Below are 22,742 nucleotides of genomic sequence, written 5' to 3'. Positions count from 1 at the left end.
CTCAGCTTTAGTTCATTTTCCTCAGAAACAGGCTTCTGGCTTCTCCAGAAGCCACTTCTCCAGAACCTCGTTTGTTCTGGCTTCTGACTTCTGGCTTCTGCCAGTAGCAGAAGCAGTTTCAGAAGCAGAAACAAACACAGCCTTAATCTACAACGGACCAGCTGAAGCCTGAAGCTCATACGTATCCGCGCTGTACCGCATACTCTGCAGTTGAACAACTTTGTACGACTACAAAGGTTTCTTTTCAACGTTTGCCGAGCGCCTTGTGCAAAAAAACTTTTTACTCTGCTGAGCTGAAATACAAGTTTGTCATCAAAATAATACTGATGTTAATGGAGGAGTCTATATATATCCATGACAACCGCAAATAGATTCAACCCAGCCATCTCATCACATATTTATCAACATGAACAGCGCCTCAGTGGCAGCAAAATTGTGCTCATTACGAGCAGTAAGTAGCAATAGAAAGCCGATCGTGGAGATCAGACTGCATACCGTTGTTGTAAGCATTCCTTCTCATCACTATCACTCTCAAAGACGATTAGTCATAAGGGTTGGGGTCGAAGTAGCGTTCTACGACCTCGGAACATTGCCCCAAATCGAGGGTCGAAATGGAACGAAGTCAACATTTCAAATCGGACAGAGTCGTCACCCCACTGCGGCAGGTAACGATCTCACTTTCTCCCAGTCCATCAACTCCAGCAATTCGGCTTGGACGTTGGGCGATTCTCTAGGTGAAGGTCTAGCATAGCCTTACCTGTCTCCCTCATCGGACGCTGCCGTGGACGAGAGGGGAGGGACTGGTGCTCGGGATGGAGGAGAGGAAGCCACGGGGACGAGATGACTGCTACTGATGTGCAGTCTTTTACCAGTGGAAGCTGAGGCGAGGAAACAACCTTGACCTCTGGGTACTAGGGCACCGGAGGAGCTGGTAGTGTAGTGGCCTAGTGGGCTGTTTGAGCTTTAGACTCTACTTGGAAATTGGAATAGATGGTGAGCTGACTAGCAGAGCCTTGTATCATACATACATACATACACACACATATATATATCAGCTTTGACTAATATTCCTCTATAAACATCTCAAAGAAAAATTAATATTCCTCTAAAAGAATGGTTAATATTAATTATTTAAGTGTGTCATTGAAACTACACATATTCCAACTTATTACTATTATAACATATATATCTGTATAAATAGTTCAACCCGCGTCCCAAATTTACCACCCCGAAGAACGCTACCCCTTCTACCCACATTTCTAGAAATCATCAACCCGCGTCCCAAATTTACCACCCCGAAGAACGCTACCCCTTCGACCCACATTTCTAGAAATCATCAACCCGCATCCCTCCTCAACCCGGTCGACCCAAGATTCTGCCTCACCGATTCTGAACAATATTGTTGCGGGGGACATGTCATTCTTGGAGAATAAGCGACCATGTTTCACCTTCTTCGCCTCAATACTGGTGCTCAGCCTACAGCATCATGTACATTTATTCAAATAAGTACAGTGCCGCTGCATTTCTATAAGGTAAGACTAACTTCCTAAGATAGAAAGACTAGACCCCCTAACTGCTTTGGATCCAGAAATATCAAGTCCCCGTATTTAATTTGAATACATATTTTTTGATTGATTTGTACTTCAAAGCAAACTTCTGAAAAACGCTTTCCAGTTCTTACAGACATCACGGGAAGGATACGCATGAAGATGGTACCTTCTGATCAAGCTCCATTGCTTAGGCATGATCAGCCTACTCATGCAGGCTGCAGAATTATCATGAGTAAAACATGTATATCTACCATAACAATACAGTAATCCTAGTTTGCCCAGTTCCATCAAGGGTTTGAGATCATATCTCCTTGAGATCTCTAAAATCCAAGTTGGATGCAAATAGATTAAGGTGAAACCAAAATAGCTCCATTAAGCTTCCACACAGGCGTCAAATTTTATTTGCATGAAACTTGAGAGAGCAGTAGCCGAGCAACCATTGAAGACCGAGTCAGTATTAACAGTAACTTTAAACTTATATATATATAAAAACCACTGATTGTACCTCACTGAAACACCTTTCTCAGGCAGAACTGTTATGTTGCCAAAGCTCTTACTAGTTACTACACCCTCCAGTTAGCAAAATACGAGTAAACTGCCTGCTGGTATTATCATTTTAAGGTCTGCAATTTCAATTATGCATTTTCCTTATATTATGCATGCATCAGAGCTTGACAACGTTAACTACATATTTTTGTTATCCTGAAAGAACGTTGATTTGGATATGTTTAGAAGGATTCCTGGTCCTGCATCATCACCGTGCTGGTCTGGAAGTGACTAATGCTGTCCATGCTCTGCGTTCAATGGCACATAATGTGAATAACATGAATTTCTAGGTGGAATTCTAATTTATTAGAAAATCACGAAATTCTAAATTCATGAAAATGGGCTTCTGTTAGTGCATGCTGAGGAATGAACACCTTATATTCCAGCCTGTGCTTTGCAGTAGTCAATGTTAAGGGCTAGGAAACAAATGTAGACTCTGATTGGCACAGCTGAAATTTATGATTTTTTGCTGAAAGCTGCTTATGGCTTATATCAAAAGTTGTTAGTTTTTATGAAAAAAAATTAAGTTCTCAGCACACCAGCTTTTCAGAAAAGTCACTCCCAACTAGTTTATCAGCTTTTAGTTCATTTCATTAGAAATCAGCTTTTTAGCTTTTCAAAAACCAACAATAAGTCAGCGAGTTTGTTTAAACTTATAGCTTCTAAGAAGCAGAAACCAACAATAAGTTATGCCAAACAGGACTATAGACTAGGAATTTGTTCAATGGGCTCTTATATGGCCAGAACTCCAGATCAAGCAGCACAAGGGCTTGATTTACATGCTTAACCATCCAATAAGTCTGAAGTCTGAACTAGATTGGATGATAAAGTAGCAAAAATATGATATAATTACATAAGGCAAGAGCTTAAATATAAATATAAGTCGAAGCGGTACTACTAAAGTTCTAACTGATCACATACATCCACCACCTAGAAATACTAAATTGCGCCAAACCAATATCCCAGTAGTTCAATAACTGCAACCAGAACACTCAAGGCAAACAAGTATTTACGGGACAATGGTATGTCTCTGAAAAATAATTCTTATCCTTTTATTTTCCGTGATAATACAACCTTACATAGAAAAAAACTAATAGAGGTATATACCAAAAAAATGTGCAACGTGATATCTTTAGATGGACTAAATAACTACTGGTACCTCGCTCAATACTAATACATTAAATTGGCAGGAGCTGCAGAGAACAATGTAACAAGCACTTAAGAATTCTCCTCCACACTGACTGAAGTCTTCCTAGCTTTCTTGTCATCAACATATAACTGGTAGCCATATGAAATAAATCCCCAGATGGCAATCAGCATAGCAATAATCTTCACTCCATCCATCTTGTCGTGGAAGAAAATGACAGCAAAAACTGGAATGATGGGTAGAGCTAGTGTGCTTATCACATTTGAAAAGAGTGATGACACCACAAATATCAACCCCACCACTCCGACGGAAGCTATCTGCCAACATATAGCAGTCCACGTAAGTGTCATCACATAGGACAGCCTCCCTGAGCTGAAGGCATGCATCTCTCCCTCTAAAGTTTTCCATTCACCACTTGCAAATAACCCGATAAGAGAAGCTATTGTTGCCACTAGTGATGTATATATCTGCATGTTCAACACAATTGAGAAAGTCTCCCTCTTAATGACCTTCTCAAATGTAACTTGCATCAGGGAGAGAATGAGGGAGTATGTGGCTGATGCTCCTAGTGTCAACAAGAAACCCAATATGTACTTCCCATGCGAGAAACCATTAGTACCCTGAGAATCTTCGTCAACTCCAAGGAGTGCAGCAGAAAAGGTAAGGAGGATTACAGAGTTGAAAATCAATGTGGTGAACTTTTGAGCATTGAGGACATATGAGAAGACAGCATTGAAGGCCAACTGACTAGCACATACGAGCGAATATGTTGATACAGGAAGATACAATAGGCCATAGGAATACATCAAGTCGTCTGCAGCAATGATGAGGCCCAAGGAAATATATATCAGGGTAATTTTGGTGACAGGAATCTCAGGGCTACTGGTGGATGTTTGTGTAGAAGGTGATTTTGAACGGAATAAATAGAGGGCAATGAACAACACAGGAAAGCCAGCAGTTTGGACAAATGTGGACATCCACTTGCTATTGCCGCCTTGATTGTAGTAGAACCTACCAAGGAGTGTCGATGCTGTCTGACCAGCAATGAGGAGGAAAATGTTTAGAGCTACCATCAACCACCAATGCCAATGCTTAGTTGGAGAGGTTTGAGGACCTGTTTCGTTAGAAGATGAAGTTGCAGCTTTGGATGATCCTGCAATTAGCAGATGGAAGGTATTATCAACAGGTTATCTCAAACTTCAAATGTTAAGCACTCAGACTAACAAAACATCACCAAATGAAACACTTGTTTTTTCCCTTTGAAATATGTATGCCTGATCCCCATAACGAAGTGAAACTCCACTTTTCCTGACGAATGGGACTTAATCCCATAGTGCTGTAAATTTCCTGTAAAGAATTGTCTATGACTTCTTTCTTACAGCTTACAGTGTTGCCGAAAAACAAAAACAGCACGGCTATTCCCCCAGAAAAAGGAAAGAGAATAACACCAGGGCTGTTTATAGTACATAAACTAAGTTTCCTACACATCTTGGTGGAATGCATTGCATGTACATGGTGTTCCAATTAACACTAAACCAGCTCAGGCACACAGCCAATTAAACACGCTCACTTATTGGTTCACTGGCTCACTGCCTTGGGACCAATAACAGAAAACGGACGTGACGCGGCGCACATCACCACAGCCCACAGAGCACATGCAGCAATGACAAGGTCCAAACCCCAATCCCCTATAGGAACCAAAACCCATTGAACCAACAGGACGCCGTACACCAGCAGGCAATTCATCGAACATCTCGCGCGCTTGAGCCCACGCCAACGAATAAAACACCTACCTGGACTACCCACACCGGAAAGTAAACCCAATCTGCGAAACTCCGCGCTCTTCTCATCACATCCTCAACGATAACCAAACAAAGTGACACCCGTAATTCAGAGAGAGATGAGCGGCGGACTGACCTGAGATCTGTATCTGGACCTCCTCCTCCCGGTTGCCTCCGCCGTCGCCGCCCCCGCCCCCGCCCCCGCTGCTGCCGTCGTCACCGGCCATCCCGTTTGCGCCCGCGATCCCGGGCGAGTGCATTAGCGGAGGAGGCGAGGAGTGAGGTGAGGAGATGAGATCGCGCGAGAGGAGGGGAGTGCGAGAGGCGGTGGTCAGCGTGGGAGCGCCGATCATGGGAGGGGCGGAAAAGCGGGGCAATTCCTTTGTGTGGAACACCCCGAACGCCGCTCTTTTTGTACCCTTGTGACGCTGCCGTCTGCTGTCGTTGTCGTAGGACGAACAGCGGGAAGGGGGCTCTGCGACGGGAACCGGATGCTCTGACCTTGCAATCGGGACCTCTCGTTTCATATCGCACGGCTGAGTTGCCCTATACAGTCAGAGCATCTCATTCCCGATGCGATCAGGTTCGTTTTCGTCCGTCAACCATCTGGGATCGCTATCTTTCTTTGTGTAGGGCCGACACGGGCCTAACAGTTGTGTTAGCACGTCAGAGCTGACCCGAGACGGAAATAATTGCGCGATGATGAGAATACTGTTCTGGTAGTGTTGTATAGGGATACAAGTATTAATGGGTAGTTTTGAGTCGTCACTTAATTAATTTATATTTATTTAATTAGGTGGGAGTAAATCTTTATTTTTTTTAAGTTTAGATCAATTCAATGATTAAAAGTATAAAACTTATATCCTACTGATGCAACATACTAAGCTTGCAACGATAACACACTGTCATACTCAAGAAAATAGCGTCAAATAGGAACAGAATGTGGGATTGTTTCCGCATGGAGATCATGGGGTAGGGGAATGAGATTCCGCGAACAGGAGGGGACCAAACTAGCAGTACTAGAGATGAACCAACCGTGCCCTCCTTTTGTGATGTGCCTACCAGGGTTGAGATCTTTGAAATTTTTCTCCGTTGGTTTTGCTCTCAGCTCCTGCCTGCATCGTTGGTCACGCCGCCATCTCACGTCCACCAACTCTGACCTCGCCCTCTTCTCAATGAGCGTGACTGCGTTTTGATCTCGGAGGTGAGGACATCATAGGGTTCACAGATTCAATAGACCTGAAAATTGTTTGGGATCAGTAACCGCAGTAATTCAGTGAAATTCAGTAAAAATTGATCAGATTTTATTAAATTTTTAATTTTTAAAAAATTTAAATTTGAATTTGATCGATAACTGCTTGATTCCTAAATACAGTGCGAACCGAATCGATCGTTAACTACCATAACCGAACTGTTAGTTATATTTTCGAGCTGGGACGGCGGCGGAAAAGCAGGCCCTGTGTGCACATCGCTCAGCTTATGGCTTCTGCTCAAATCGTTGGCCTGCTACTTACATGGGCAGAGCAGAGGACATAATTTGTCGGCCTTAGCATGTATGGGCAACCCAGTTGCCTTATGGGCCCTGTGTCATGCGCTTTCAAATCCTGAGAGAGTGAGAGGTGAATTTACTACTCAGAATTTTCATAGGCTCGGAAGTCGGAAGCAGAACTGATCGACCCAAAATTGTTTGCCATAGCATGGCCACTACGATGCGTAATATAGGCAGTACGATGCATCCGTCAATCAATATTCTTCTGATGCAAAGCAGTGTACCAGTGTTCCTTGCACGCATACTACTGAATATTGATAACCAGCGAGGAGGCCTGCACAAATAGCACCACTAGACCTAATATAGTATAACCTTATTATAATCCTTTCGATTAGAAATGTAACTACGCTTAGAGTAGTAGTAATAACAACAAAATAATAACAAATTGTTATTTGATAGTTTTAGAGTGAAAGCTAATGCAATAAAAGATTGATAGACACCAGATTCAGTGCTTAGGCATAAAACCATACTCATTGAATTGCTGAAGTAGTCCTTGTTGAGCCGAGCAATGCACCTAGGTGAGGGAAGATAGCCCATCATCGATCCTTGTGAAGAATGTTTTTCCTGCTTATAAGACATAAAAGTTCAGTACTCAGTAATGTTCAAGCTATGGGCATCATAGGTTCATTAAGATTGGTAAAACAAAGTATATTTTACTAAAGATACATTATGCATCTTGTACATTGCGCACATCCTCTTCAGCATTTCTTAGGCGTTTATGGTGCAGTTATGGCTATATATGTTAAAAACTTTTGTTTTCAAGTAAAATATTGACAGACAATATGTATTTGGTAACCACAGTTATGAACCATTGAGCTTGATACTTTTTTGTTTGTGAATACTTGGTGACGCTTCTTGCGGACCCTTGATGAAAATTAATTAGATGATCTCTTTAAACATAATATATGTTTTTTTGGTCGTATCTTCACTGGACATTCTAAGTCGTCGATCAGCAAGGAGGCCTGCGCAAATAGAGCGGCTAGACCTGGTATTTTTTTTCATCATAATCCCTTCCACTAGAAATATAAGTATGTTTTGCATATTAAGTGAGTATACTTCACAAAAGGCATAAAATCAAGGTAAAACGAAATATTTTATGCTCTAAAAAATTGTAGTAGTAGTAGTATAGTATTAGCAGTAGTAGTAACAGCAACACATTGTTATTTGATAGTTTTAGGTGAAAGCTAACACAATTATAGTTAAATTTGTTCTTTTTTATGTGCGCATGGATTGATTATCAATTCGGGAAGCTTTGTAATCATAAATATCATATTTGGAAAAAAAAATGACATGAGATAAAAATTTATATTGTTGTTTTTTTAGTTCTCCAATCCTAATTATATTTTTTATAGACTATATGAATTACTGTATCCTAAACAGTAAGATCCATCACCAATTTTATTAGTAGTACATGCATCCTGGCTCGGTTTGGTGTTTTGACTCGAGTGTGGTTACTTATCTCTCTCCTTTCTTTCTGCGTCACTCCTCTCTGCTGCTCTGTCCTCTCCACACCTCCGCCGCCTGCCTCCTTGAATGAGCTACCTTGGCTCCCTTCCTCCACCTCTATGAGCTTGATGTCATCTCCTGTGTGGTGTCACACTCTAACCACGATGGTGCATTTGGAGCTACGCTTGTGCAGCTAGAGACGGAGCCAGGGCCCGGAGACCCTGAGTCGCTGCCTGGGCTCCACGGTGGTGGTGGGAGTCAGCGTAAAGACATCAGTGGTGAGACCCTCGGAGGCAACGAGGAGGGGTGGGAGGAGGGCGAGGGCGTCGGCGTGGAGCACGTTCCATTGGGGGAGGGACAGCGGTGGGCTCGGACGACGGGCTATCGTGGCGAGCTGTGGAGCTGTTCCAGGACGATCCCTTAGTCGAAAACTCCCTCGTCACCATTTACAGCTAGTGCTGGGCTGCTGGCACATCGAAGACGCCGATACGTTGTTCGATAGAATGTCGAGCAAGAAATTACAAGTGCTGCATAATTTGGTCCTGAATCTCGGACCTGAGGATAACCTAGTATATTGTACTTGGGTTTATTGTTCCTTTTGCTCTGTCATTCTCACTCCTTCATGAAATTTTGAAACAACATGGAAGTGATTTGTCTGTTGCAGCTGGGTCCAAGTGCATTCGTGTTCTATTTTGATCAAAGGAGGTCAAAAGGCAAAACAACATGTACCGGTCAGGTGATGCCAAGATAATAGGAGTAGCATATTTTTTAGTTGGAACGAACATGCTGCGTAAGGTGCTAGTCGCCTTCCTTGTCTACGCCACCATGTACCTCGCCTTCTTCGCCTACTCCCGTCGATAGGTATGGCTTTCCGCAATCCAGTTTGTCTGATCGAATTTAGTTGTTAACATGTTTGATGGTCTGACAAACTATTCTTGGATTTCTAAGTTAGCTCGTATTGATTAGTGTGTTGAATGGAAGGTGCAATTATTGTGGATTTCTAAGTTATTCTGATTTTTTTCTGCAGCATAGTTGTTCTCATATGTATAGTACATGAATAAGCTATTGATAGTGACTCTGATCCGAGCATAACAGAACAATAATGAGATATATGCTTAACCATTCATTTATTGCTTCACTTCAATCAGCATAACAACAAAGGTTTTCATGTTCTGGTGTCAAAACAATGTAGGTAAAAAAAAGATATATGTACAAATTCCGGAAGCAATGGTGTGGAAATCTATTTCTTCAATACTCTACCCCGTCGTTTACAAACAGTGTGTCGATGCTTGTAGGAATACTTTTTTAGCCCCTAAACTAACACTACATGATTATTATATGAAGTACATGAAGAAGAGGTGGCATGGAACAATATTGAACCTGACGTGAAGAAGATGAAAAATTGTGTTGGCGGTACGATTTGGCAATCCGAAACTTTAGCAGCGTTGTGGGTGATCCCGACAAGGAACTTTGGCGGAGGTGCGATTCAGAGATTCCGGCAACAAAATTAATCTGGCAGAGGTGAAGAGAAATTATACTTGATTTTAACGATATATTTGTGTTGTGCATGCACTTAGCTGTCACCTTTTGTTTGATAATGCAGGTTACAACAAATGCATTTGTTATATTCTACTCTAGGGAGAGAGCCAAAGCCAAAGTTCTAAAGATATGCGATGCTTTCAATGCAAACTGTTACCCGTTTCTAGAAGATGTTGCTAAACAAATTCATGCTGTTCAGGAGGTCAGCTCTTGAAATACAGCGTTTGTTGATATTCTTGATTTGATTTCTTTGTGACACGTGAAACAAAATTTCCTTTGCAACTGATGTCCTTTTGGAACAACACACCGGTGGCCACGTGGATGGCGATGATGTTGGTTGTTCTGGACCAGCACATAGTCCACCATCTCGATGGCGACGTCCGTTTCCGCGCCGATGGCCATACTGACATTGGCTGCTGCCAACGACGGGGAGTTGTCGTTGACGCCATCTCCGACCGTTGCAACGACGCCGCCTTCCTTGGGTTTTCCGGCCACGTTCATGGCAGTAGACTCGACGACCACGGAAGCCCGGCGGCGGACTCAACGGTCCTGGTGGTAGACATGACCACCTCGGCGACGAGCGTGTCCTCTTCGATTGCCAATGCAGCAAGCACGGCGGCTCCACAGCCTGACGACGCTAACTCGACGTCCTTGGATGTGAACGTACCAACCACGGAAGTAGACACGATGGCCCCGGGGGCTAGCGCATGTTCTCATGGACAGATCCGACGGCAAGCGTGTTTGTTATCGAGTTGGTTCAGCTCTTGTTGAACTCTTTGTTGGTAGCGTATATTAAACCAAATAGATAGAGTACGAACATGGACGTTTTGTTCAGGTATTTTTTTCAATCTGTATAGAAATTAAACTGCTAATTTTCTATATTTTTTAATTCCGAACTTAGCTATTTATTAATCGTATTTGATATAGACTCTTTGCTTTAATCTAGACCATTAGATGTTTATAATAATGAGTAGTGTAGGTAATACAACCAAAATCAAAATAGGTTTCTTTTGCCTGCATGTTGTGACTTACCTACTGGCTGCTTGATGTGACAACCTTGAGCTATACAATGCTTCTTAATTTATTATCTTGATAAGAATTATAAATTATTATTATTTTTTATTATGAATTTTAGCTCTTAATTATTTGTATTTTATATAGACTCTTTATTTAGGCATTTTATTTTTATAATAATTTTATTTTATTATAATACTATATTTGATATGAATCCTTATTTTTTCTATTCTAACCCCAATTTTAATTATTATTTATTTTATTTTATTTGGACTCTTTAGTTAGAAATTTTGCATCCTAAACCGTATGGAAATCGAATTGCTAATTTTTCATAATTTTTAATTTTAAATTTAGGTATTTATTTATCGCATTTGATATGGACTATTTGGTTTCCGAATTTAGATATTTATTAATCGTATTTGATATGGACTCTTTAGTTTAATCTAGATTGTTAAATATTTATAACAATGAGGGGTCTAGATTATTTTTTTCCGATTAATATGGTAATTTTGTGACTTCGAGAGCAAACGTCATGACTCCTTATTCCTCTCAAACAATAATAATATAATATATTGTTTTCCCCATCCGGATCATGAATTTGGAGCAATATCTGTCCACTGTCCACTGCCCGCAGCATGCCTTTCTTCCACTCAAGGCCAGCGTCCCACACAGCTAACAACCCACGTTCAAAAGATCAAAAAGGGCGCGAGATATATTCCAAGCAACTCACCCACTACACCACATCGCATGCACGCGAAGCATGCAAGGCACTAAACAATCAAACTCCATCGTAACCCCCAAGAAAGTTAAAAATACATCGCTAGCAATTATACCCGTCGGAAAAACTTATTGTACCTTCATGTCCATGCTAAACACGTACAATACAGGCGTGCTAATTAATCAGTAATCCTCGGCTTCTGCGTGGATGGCGGCGGCGTCAGTGACGCCGCGACGGCGAGAGCGATGCTGGCCAGCTTCTTGAACTCGGCGTCCTCCGCGGCCAGCGGCGACGTGTCGTCGGCCTCGCCGAACGCGTCCTCGCACGTCCCGGGCGCGTCCAGCGCCGCGCTGAGCTTCGTGACCGGGTCCTGGGCGGCCTGATCGGCGCCCTCCGCACCGTGAGCGATGTCGTCCGCCGCCTGGCCGAGCTGGTCCACGGCGTCCGAGTACACCTCCGCGCACACGCTAAGCCGGTCCCGCCTCCTGCCGTCCTTCTCAAGCGCGCTCAGGGCGGCGATGCGCGCGGCCGTGGCGTTGGCCCTCGCCTCGGCGATCCTGGCCGCGATGACGGCGAGGCTCCGCACGTCGGTGGCCGCGGCGGTCGCCTTGTCGGCCTGGAAGGTCCTGATGCAGTAGTCGTAGCCGATGGATGGATGTCTGGCGGCGAAGGACCTGCACGTGTCTTCCAGTGTGGAAGACTTGCACGTAGGCACGATGAGCAGGAGGAAGAACGCAGAGGAGAGCAGCTTCATGGTGGCTTGGATGGTTCTGCTTAGCTAGTAACTTTTGGTAGGTATGGCTTCTTGGGCGAGGTTTTTGAGAATGTTTGATGCCGATAATGTGGATGTGGGTAGCTTATGTAGACAGTGTACTCGTTGGCTCGTGGCTAGTCATGCGATGGCGTCCCTGTTCGAGGAATTTGTACAAGGAGAGCACAAACGGCCCACTATGGAGTGTGGGCTATGTTAGTGCCCGTGGACCGGTCTGTTCACGGTAGACCGAATTCAGGGAAGACTTGGTCGACCCAAAGAGCAGTCAAAACAGGCTCACTACAACAAACTGATTACACTAAAAAAAAAAAAATGGAAAACGGCTGTTTCGGCGCCTGGGCTCCCTGAGCGACTCGAAATAGGGTTTTGGTTCCGATCTAGGGTTTTCAGTGCTTTCTTCCACCAAATTTCACCACGTTTGCTTCCTAGGTTACGATCTGTGCCTGCTGATCGTACATGCTGTTCTTTCCCAAATCCTTTTTCGGGTGTGAAAGTGTAGTGCATCGTGAAGTGCTCGAGGAGATGGGAGGGCAGGAAGGAGGGTTGGAGGGCATGATGAAGAAGTTGCAACTTTCAGAGGCGAAGAGCAGTGGGATCAAGTTGGGGAAATCTTTAGGAGGATCGAGGAGAGGAGAGGACTGGCATGCTGTGGGCAAAGCTCTTGCGGAGAAACCAGTCTTTGTTGATGTTTTGCATCAAACCCTTGGCAAGATTTGGTGTCCGGACAAGGGGATGGTGATCAAGGAGATGGGGAGATAATATTGTCCTCTTCTCTTTCAATCAATCTTGTGAGATCAGAAGGGCTTTGGAGGATGGGCCATGGTCTACATGCCCTAACCATAGCTTGATGATGATGGCAGAGATCATTGCTAACAAGGTGGGGCGGTTCCTAGACGTGGATGTGGAAGAGAATGGGTCTGTTGCAGGGTGCTATCTCAGGATAAAGGTGCGCATAGATATTTGTTTTCCGATTCTGCGATGTGTTACCCTCGAGACCGAGAAGGAGGTTGAGGAGGAGAGAGAAGAGGTGGTGCCCTTTTGAGTACGAGTTCTTTCCAGAATTCTGTTTTTTGTGTGGCATCATTGGTCATATTGACAGGAATTGTACTACTGGGTACAAGAGCTCATCTGATCGCCAATATGGCAAGTGGCTTCGTGTCCTCCCAGCAAAATGACGCTTCTCGAAAGGTATACGAGGGAGGGTGATGCCAGGGGTCACTCGAGCGATAAATGACACTCGAGTAGTAGTGGGATTGGTGGAGAGGCAAAGAAGAAAGACTAAACACCATTCCTAGGGTCGGGAAGGGCGAAGCTCAGGTGTCAAAAGGATCCAGTTTTTGGGGTATTGATGATGGGAGTAAGAAGGGTGAGGTCGGTGGGAGTGTTGTCGGGAGGTTGCAAGGAGGGAGGGTACTAGATGCGAGTGAGAAGGGTACCATGGATGAAGTTGTTGGGTCCCTTCATGGTACTATTCCTGTGACTGGAGATGGGTCGAGAATGGAGAAGCTAGCATGTACTAGTGGCATAAAGAAAGCAGAGATGAAGAAGTTTGGAGGCATATATAAGAAGCGGGCTAGGAGAGTGGTAACTAATGGTACAAAGGTTGTGCAGGAGGCTAGTCGTAAACATACTGGTTCTGTAGAGGAGGTTCCAGATGGTAGAGTTGTGAAGAAAGGTAGGGGTGTGGCGGAAGTAGTGAAGGATGGGGTTTCGGTGGGTGTGAATATTGTGATGGCGGACGGATGTGGCGAGGATGTTGTTGCTGCCAAAGGTGTAAACATTCTTTCATTAAGACAAGGGTAGGGTAAAGAGTGGAATTCTACGCTCTTGAAAACCCAGATCGGTCCTCCGACCAGATGTGTGGATAACGAGGCCACCTTCACAGCCTTCTCCCGTCTATCTTTATCCAAAGTCAGGTAGGGCGGTTCGCTTGAGTTGCTCAACTGTCCCTCAGGATTCTTCCTATTGACTTGCTTAGGTCCAACAGTACGAAGGTTCTTTGCCTTGGTTCTAGAAGTCCTGTCAGCGGTTAAGTCCTTTAACCATTTAGTCAAAGAGACTGAGTGGATGACACGACATTCTTGTTCTATAGGCCTGCCGTACTTGTGATGGTTCCCCAGGATCAAATAAACCCACTTAGGTCCATGTTGCCGCGATATTGTTCTATGGAAGCGGGCGGGCTATGTTCCTTACCCTTGTGCACGAATTTTGGAATAAGCCATCTTCGTATCAAGGTTGAGTCAACTGAGCATCTCAGTGGCGGTATTGAATACCCGGATCGAATCAGAGTTCACGCCACCTGCGAGGCTGTCGGAACAGTACTATAAGTCCCAATGAAGATAGTGGCTTGGAACTACCAGGGTCTGGGCAACCATTTGATAGTTTGAGGGCTTTTGGATCTCTAGAAGTGGGTGGATCCAGATATTCTCTTCTTGCCTGAAACTAAGATGGACAAGCGGGGAATCGAGAAGTTTAGATGGATGTTAGGGCTTACCAATATGGTGTGAAACCATGTGTGGGTAGAAGTGGAGGTTTGGTGCCATTTTGGCGATTGGCCATTGATGTAAGTCTCAAAGAGATTTTGAGATTGTACATTGATGTGGACGTGGGAGATCAGCATGGTGGTACTTGGCAGTTTACGTGCATCTATGGCGAGCCACAGTGGGATAAGAAGGACCTCACATGGAGGGCACTTCGGACTTTGAAAAACCATCATGTTTTGGGTCCATGGATGTGTGTGGGAGACTTCAACAAGATCTTGTTCGGTCATGAGAAGCAGGGTGGGGCAGCTCAACCCCAAGCTTGCATGGACAGGTTTTGGGAGGCATTGGAGGATTGTGTTTTGGATGATCTGGGGTACAACGGTGATGGTTTTACCTGACGTAATCACATTCATACGATAGATCGATACATCCGGGAGAGGTTGGACAGGGCAGTGGCGAATCTTGATTGGCGAAGTCGCTTTCCTCTCCATGAAGTTGTAAACGATGAGTCCAGACACTCTGACCACCATCCCATTATTATCCATCTAGACGGCATGGATAACAGAGCTACTAATGAGCTGACCCCGATGTGTTTCAAATTTGAAGCTCGATGGCTCATGGAGGATGCCTGTGTGGAGTTGGTGCGGTAAGCGTGGATGAAATCTTTTCAACTGGGTTCTAATTCTGTAAAGGCAGGACTGAAGGATGTATCTCGAGTTCTATCAGATTGGAACAAAAATATTCTTGGTGATCTAGAGAAAAGAATAAAAAAGGTGAAGAAAGAACTTGTAGATTGTGTACGAGCGCCAATCTCTCAGGATAGTGTGCACAAGGAGCAAGTTATTTAGTATAAGCTTGAGTGGCTTGAGGACCAACGGGACTTGTATTGGAAACAGAGGGCTCATGCCGAGTGGTTGCGATAAGGTGATCGAAATACAAGCTTCTTTCATGCATGCACCTCCCATAGGAAGAAAATAAATAGAATTAAGCACCTACGACATGAGGATGGGACTTGGATAGAAGAGAGTGGCCTGTGTGACTATATTGCTACACAATATAGTGATTTGTTCACTTCTCAAGGTGTGTCACGTGTACATGAGGTGATGGACAAAGTTCAAATTCGTGTTACTCCGGCAATGAACAAATCGTTGTCATCAGCATTTACAGAGGAGGAAATTGTTGAAGCCCTTAATGGAATTGGTGATCTAAAAGCTCTCGGGCCGAATGGAATGCCGACTGTCTTTTTCAAGACGTTTTGGACACTATTGGTGTAAAAGTGAAGGTGGAGGTGCTCATGGTGCTGAGGGGGGTGATATGCTAGAGGGATGGAATGAAACAACGGTGATTCTTATTCCTAAGGTAAAAGATCCTCAACGTCTAAAAGATCTGCGCCCCATTAGTCTACACAATGTTTTATACAAGATCATCTCTAAGGTGTTAGCTAATCAGATCAAAGTTTTTCTGAATAATATAATATCATCAAATTGGAGTGCTTTTGTCCCAGGACGGTTGATTACGGACAATGTACTCACGGCATATGAGATGACACATTTTCTGCAGAATAAGAGGGCTGGGAATGATGGTTATTTGGCTCTGAAGCTCGATATGAGCAAAGCCTATGACTGAGTTGAATGGGATTTCTTGGAAGCCATGTTGACATGTCTAGGCATACATCAAAGCTTATGAAATGTGTGCGGATTGTTTGGTACCGTTCGGGTGGTGCGCTTGGGTACGGCAGCCTCGATTGAGATGGGGGCAGAGGAGGGTGGTAGTGCTCGGTACCAGAGAAGAGTGCTCAAGCCGAAACGAAGAGTGCACAAAATAGAAGGCCAACAACTGGGGTAGCGGTGCGCTCACCTTGGGGATCGATTCCGACCACTTTGCTCTCCCGGAGCCACGCAACAGCCCGTCGGACTGGGCTCTACGATGATCTAGTGAATGGTGAGTATCTGGTGATTGCGAGGATTGCGAGAATGATTTGGATGGCAGCGGTGAGGATTTGGGATCGGAAGGACCTGGTCTCGGAAACTCAGGAATCGCGCAAGTGGAGTCCATAGGCGACGAAGGATTTATCGCCGAGCTGCGAGCGAGAAATGATTTTTTATGGTATGCGCGAGAAACCAAGCGGACGACATTTCTGGAAGCAAGCGACCAAGCAGATGACTGTTTCACATCGGACGGTCTTCAATCGCTGCTGCTCAGATCGGACAGTGACTAAGCAACTGGCTGACATGGATAGCACAACTGAGCTCAAATGCGACCGCGTTTAAATATAGAAGATAATATATTAAAACACTGGAAAGAAAGGGTACAAAAATAGAATTAGGGAGGAAAAAAAGATACCAAATCATCTAAAAAGTCACACGTACATGTTTCAGATCATAGATTTATCATTCTAACGGAAAAGTAATCCAACAGATATTCCAGATCTACATACACATGAAGAGATAGAAAAGAGAGGGAAAAACATAATTGCTAATCACATGCTAAGAAACAATTTTTGCGTTGCATAGAAATTTTTAGAGATGGAAAGAGAAGATTATTGACATCTAATCGGTTCAATTTTTGAAGGACTACTCAAATTTTGGAGCGTCCGCCAGAACTTTTCTGTCTTGCTTTAGGGACTAGGCAGGTGAGAGGAGGAATAAGAGAGGGTGGAGAGAGAGAGAGAGAGAGAGAGAGAGAGAGAGAGAGAGAGAGAGAGAGAGAGAGAGCAGGGATAAGGTACGGAGATGGTTGTTTTGTGGCTCAGAACATATCAAGAAGGGAGAGAGACGATGGTGGTGGCAGCGGTTGGCGGCGAGCCGAGGCAGAAGGAGCTCTGACGACTGGCAAAATGAGGTGGTGAAGGTCGATTCTACACCATCATGGAGGTAATTCAAGGAATGGCTAAGGTATGGCTTGGATATGGTTAGGAATTTGGAGTTCTTGGGTGAGGGAAGAAGGGGAAGGAGATGGGGAGGAGGAAGACGAGCTTGCCGGTGGCGGCGGGTTCGTCCCTCGGTGGTGGCCCATTTGGGTGGCGCGCTTAGGTATGGCAGCCTCAGTTGAGATGGGGGCAGAGGAGGGTGGTAGTGCTCGGTACCAGAGAAGAGTGCTCAAGCCGAAACGAAGAGCGCACAAAATAGAAGGCTAACAACTAGAGTAGTGGCGCGCTCACCTTGGGGATCGATTTCGACCACTTTGCTCTCCCGGAGCCACGCAACAGCCCATTGGACTGGGCTCTACGACGATCTGGTGAATGGTGAGTATCCGGTGGTGGCAAAGCAACTGTTGACATGGATAGCACAACTGAGCTCAAATGCGACCGCATTTAAATATAGAAGATAATATATTAAAACACTGGAAAGAAAGGGTACAAAAATAGAATTAGGGAGGCAAAAAAAGATACCAAATCATCTAAAAAGTCACACGTACATGTTTCAGATCATAGATTTATCATTCTAACAGAAAAGTAAGCCAACGGATATTCCAGATCTACATACACATGAAGAGATAGAAAAGAGAGGGAAAAACATAATTGCTAATCACATGCTAAGAAACCATTTCTGCGTCACGTAGAAATTTTTAGAGATAGAAAGAGAGGATTATTGACATCTAATCGGTTCAATTTTTGAAGGACTACTCAAATTCTGGAGAGTCCACTAGAACTTTTCTGTCTTTCTTTAGGGACTAGGCAGGTGAGAGGAGGAATAAGAGAGGGTGAAGAGAGAGAGAGAGAGAGAGAGAGAGAGAGAGCAGGAAGAGGGGGAGTAGGGATAAGGTACGGAGATGGTTGTTTTGTGGGTCAGAACAGATCGAGAAGGGAGAGGAAGGAAGAGAGACGATGGGGGTGGCAGGGGCCAGCGGCGAGCCGAGGCAGAAGGAGCTCTGACGACCGGCAAAATGAGGCGGTGAAGGCCGATTCTATAGTATCGTGGAGGTAATTCAAGGAATGGCTAAGGTATGGCTTGGATATGGTTAGGGATTTCGAGTTCTTGGGTGAGGGAAGAAGGGGAAGGAGATGGAGAGGAGGAAGACGAGCTTGCCAGTGGCGGCGAGTTCGGCCCTCGGTGGTGGCCTGTTTGGGTGGTGCGCTTGGGTACGGCAGCCTCGGTTGAGATGGGGGCAGAGGAGGGTGGTAGTGCTCGGTACCAGAGAAGAGTGCTCAAGCCGAAATGAAGAGTGCACAAAATAGAAGGCCAACAACTGGAGTAGCAGCGCGCTCACCGTGGGGATCGATTCCGACCACTTTGCTCTCCCGGAGCCATGCAACAGCCTGTCGAATTGGACTCTGTGACGATCTGGTGAATGGTGAGTATCCCGTGATTGCGAGGATTGCGAGAATGATTTGGATGGCGACGGTGAGGATTTGGGATCGGAAGGACCTGATCTCGGAAACTCAGGAATCGTGCAAGTGGAGTCCATAGGCAACAAAGGATTTATCGGCGAACTGCGAGCGAGAAATGATTTTTTATGACATGCGTGAGCAACCAAGCGGACAACATTTCTGAAAGCGAGCGACCAAGCAGACAACTGTTTCATATCGGACGGTCTTCGATCGCTGCTGCTCAGATCGGACGGTGGCTAAGCAACTGGCTGACGTGAATAGCAAAGCTAAGCTCAAATACGATCGCGTTTAAATATAGAAGATGCGCTCGACTTTGGATACCCCTGTTTTGCACTATCAAGGTCCCCAAACGGATAGATGCTGTCTAATATTGTTCCATCCTCTTAAAGTCAAGGTGATTAATATCATCCAATCGTTGCAGTTCGTTGTGTACGGCAACACATCTGCTCTCCAGTGCTTTTACCCTTGAACCCTTTCCTTGCAGGTGCAGAAAAATGCTTTTTTTTTTCTTTTACCGGGGTTACGCAACACTGCCACTACTGCCAGTAAGTGTACTGAACTTCATTGATGGTCACGCCAACAAAATCTGTCCGGTTGCTGCTGCAGGTACTGGTTTAGTCTACCTAAATGACACTACAAACCACCTACCTCTTCATCAGATATACGGAACTGGAAAACCCGTCGGCGGCTCAGATGATGGCCTCGACTGACTCCCAAGCAGTTTCCCGTTGGTTGCGAAAAGCCATGCGTGCGCATGTCAGCTCTTGCGTGGTCTCGCGGTTCTTGTGCGCGCGCGTTTCAGATCCCAAGGGTGTGCTGGAGAGATCTCCATAGCAACATGACAAGAGTAGGCAGCCAAACTGAACCGGCTGCTAATGGTGTCATGCCTTGCATCTGCTACTTGTACGCCGTCCGGTTCCTTGTGAGGAACTGTCTTGCTGTAATAGCTTCTCCTAACGTCAGGGTCATGGTTAAAGAACAATCACATACACGAGTACACGACAAACAGTGGCGAGAGCGATCTGATTCAACATGTCCTGCAGTGGTCGTGGCAACCTCTTTCCCTAGACGAGAAGCGGTATCACCCTGATCAATTCACGAGAAGTAGCATAAATGTGTTCACTCGAGTGCTACAGATGATGCGCAAGTGAAGCTTTGATCAGTTGTCCAGTCTGCAGAACACAAGCAGAGCATTGCTACTCTTGCCTTATTTTCATCTCCGGAAAATCGGACCGACTGAACGTCTGGACCAAGTTGGTCGTCCAGAATTGAAGGGCCTCTGCGCGATTGGGCCCGCTCTGCCGCAGCGTCCGAGCTTGCTACGAGTACCGCTACGACATGTCCGCATGGAAGCAGCCATGGAGAGAACTGAGAAGCCCTGCTCTGTGCAACGTGCATAGACAGCTTTCACTGGTACACGCATGGGCGTACGGCCAAACCGACGCTTGATCACGTCGTGGTACTCCTATTTAAGGGGTGATGCTCATATACCTGTTTTTTCTCTCATTTTCAGTCAACACATGTTACTCGTCGGATGGAGATCCAACAGTTCCCATGAATCTTCAACCTCTAACTCGCGTCTCGCGTCGAAGTCACCTCCAGCCCGTGGAACCAACCACTTTGACATCTCGTGTGCTCGTCCTCGCCTCCTACCCGCTTCCATCTATCTCCAGCAGCACTCTCGCCGCCTACTTGATGTTGCGCTAATTCAGCTCTATCGAGCCATCTCTACTCACCCCTATGACCTCTCTGTCGCCTCGCCACTTCATCCCGCGTCTACCAGACCAGCCTCCCTCTAAACCTACCGAATAAGAATCCCATCAGAAATCGAACTCCCGCAGCTAAACCTCATCGACTTCTTCGGTTCTCTTTGCCTGAAAATTGTGTTCCTGATTTGAGGCCCTGAAGATTAGGAAGCGTGCCCTATTTAATCATTTCAACTACCCGTCCAGCTACACGATGCTCGTGCTATTACTACCATAGGGCAGGCAATGGGAAAGAACAGAAATCTTCCCATTTTTACTGGACCGAGGATTAAAGATGTATTTGGTTCGATGAATGAACACGTTCAAGAGATGGTCATTTAGTTTTTTTTTATTTAGTTTGTTGGATGAATTGAGAAAATATTATCTCAAATCCTAGATAAGTCGATCCAGCCAAAATCTGCAGCGAGCCATCCAGTCCGCATGCGTCCGTGCTAGTGTTGTGATTTTTGTTTAAACTCTTGATTTTATTTGAAAGTATAAAAGTAGTCTAAAAATTCTAAATACTTTTATGAGTAAACTAAAGCTCACTAACAACTCATTTTAATTAGTTCGATCAAAAAGATATGAGCTAATATTTAATTAAAATTCTCCAAAGAAACATGCGTATGCAACTTCTAACAATTTTTAATGCTCAAATAAATTTCCAAAAATCTGTGAAAAATTATTAATATTCTTCTCACATGATATACTAATGCTAGTTCATTTGATGAAAAAGTGAGTTCTTTTATAATACTCTATTTATATGTATTTTTATCATTTTATATAATATTATTTTTAATTTAATTTAAATTTAGATAAATTTAAATATGCATAAATTTATTCAAATCCATGTAGAATACATATAAATATGAATGGATCATCCTATCCACTCTAATCCTACAAACTAAATAGAAAATTAATTCATCATATCCACTCTAATCTCACCAACCAAACAAAAATATACTCATCCCATCTATCTCAATAAAAAAAAATATACCATTAAAAAAACATAGATGATCGTGTCTGTATCCAACCTCACCCTCAAAAGACAAAGCAAAGCAGCTACAGCGGCAGAGGCGGGGTCACTCGGCCGCGGTAGGAAGCAGAGTTTAATGGCCGAGGGAAGCGAGAGCATTCATTCATTCATTCATTCATTCGAGGCGAGTTGCGGTGCGGTTGGGCGCTGCCGCTACGTGGGAACAACCCTCCCTGCACCCTGCCTGCCACTGCGATCGCTGCTCCAAACCATCCGCTCAATTCAATGCGTCGCCATGCCGTGCCTCGCCGCTCTCAGTAGTGTAGTATAGTAATCGCCGGATACTCTGCGGCCGGCGCAGGTACTCGGTTGGCTGGCGAGGCCATTTCCTCAGGTACCGCCGAGTACGTCAATGCTTGGTTGATGATAAGCAGCAAGCCGGTCCACATCGATCGAGACGAGTATCAATACGCTTCGAGCAATGTGATCCAGTGGTCACAAAAGACTAGGTATACATGAGCCCCAATTCAGAAGCAAGAATGCAGCCCGGATTCATAAACAAGGACCAAGGTTTCTGCGAAGTTGGTCGATGTCAATATGTCATGACGACCGAGGAAGTAGCCGTGCTAGTCGTCCATGCTAGCAACAGCCACATCCAAGAGCATGGACCACCAATCCACTACCAGGCAAGTTTAAGTTTCCCGGCGGCTGGCGCCACGACAAAGACGAACTAGCTGCATCTAGAATTCTACTATATTTCACTTGTCTCGATTTGTCTTGATCTTGGACGATGCTGGAAACGGCCATGGAAATTCGCAGTCACAAGAAAAGATCACCAAAACCCTGCCCTAAATCCTGGGTGCACCAGGCCCGGCCGGCCCATCCACACCACACATTGGGCAGTGGGCTCGTCTGACTGCGAGTCTGCGGCGCACTACGGCCATGGACGGACAGACCCGGCGTCCCAACCACACGAGTGAGTGACAACCACACGCGCACCACGCACCACCCACCTAGGTCTCAGAGGGGAGGCCACAACAGGAGGAGGAAGCACGTATTAGAGCATTCGCAATGGGCTTAGAGGATGGGATTATGAAAAAATTGAGTTTTTTCTTAACTGTAGTGGCATATGTGTTTAAGTATCGT

General features: G+C 44.9%; 2 protein-coding genes and 1 long non-coding RNA gene across 4 annotated transcripts; 1 reads left to right on the top strand and 2 right to left on the bottom strand.

Annotated features, from left to right (window-relative positions):
* Positions 1-3,121: 3,121 nt before the first annotated feature.
* On the bottom strand, positions 3,122-5,446 carry LOC133919540 (probable purine permease 11). 2 transcript variants are annotated; one of them, XM_062363959.1, is made up of 3 exons: positions 5,161-5,273; positions 4,358-4,396; positions 3,122-4,277 (listed from the first exon to the last, which is right to left on the bottom strand). In XM_062363959.1, exon 3 carries the CDS (start codon positions 4,218-4,220, stop codon positions 3,315-3,317), a length of 906 nt encoding a protein of 301 aa, XP_062219943.1. In that variant the 5' UTR covers positions 4,221-4,277; positions 4,358-4,396; positions 5,161-5,273; the 3' UTR covers positions 3,122-3,314. The 2 variants fall into 2 exon arrangements, with proteins under 2 accessions (XP_062219943.1, XP_062219942.1); XM_062363958.1 differs by having other exon boundaries at positions 3,122-4,396; positions 5,161-5,446.
* Positions 5,447-9,259: 3,813 nt separating this feature from the next.
* Positions 9,260-9,862, top strand: LOC133917671 (uncharacterized). Its single transcript, XR_009909708.1, has 2 exons — positions 9,260-9,540; positions 9,623-9,862. It is a non-coding gene; the product is annotated as an uncharacterized LOC133917671 (long non-coding RNA).
* Positions 9,863-11,317: 1,455 nt separating this feature from the next.
* LOC133917670 (pectinesterase inhibitor 12-like) lies at positions 11,318-12,105 on the bottom strand. The gene has a single exon (XM_062361546.1). The coding sequence runs from the start codon at positions 12,042-12,044 to the stop codon at positions 11,469-11,471; it is 576 nt and encodes a 191-aa protein (XP_062217530.1). The 5' UTR covers positions 12,045-12,105; the 3' UTR covers positions 11,318-11,468.
* Positions 12,106-22,742: the final 10,637 nt, after the last annotated feature.

The sequence above is a fragment of the Phragmites australis genome, chromosome 5 (assembly GCF_958298935.1).
Source record: "Phragmites australis chromosome 5, lpPhrAust1.1, whole genome shotgun sequence".
NCBI lineage: Eukaryota > Viridiplantae > Streptophyta > Magnoliopsida > Poales > Poaceae > Phragmites > Phragmites australis.
Note: the sequence above shows the minus strand (reverse complement) of the source record. Positions and strands in the feature narration are given on the sequence as shown.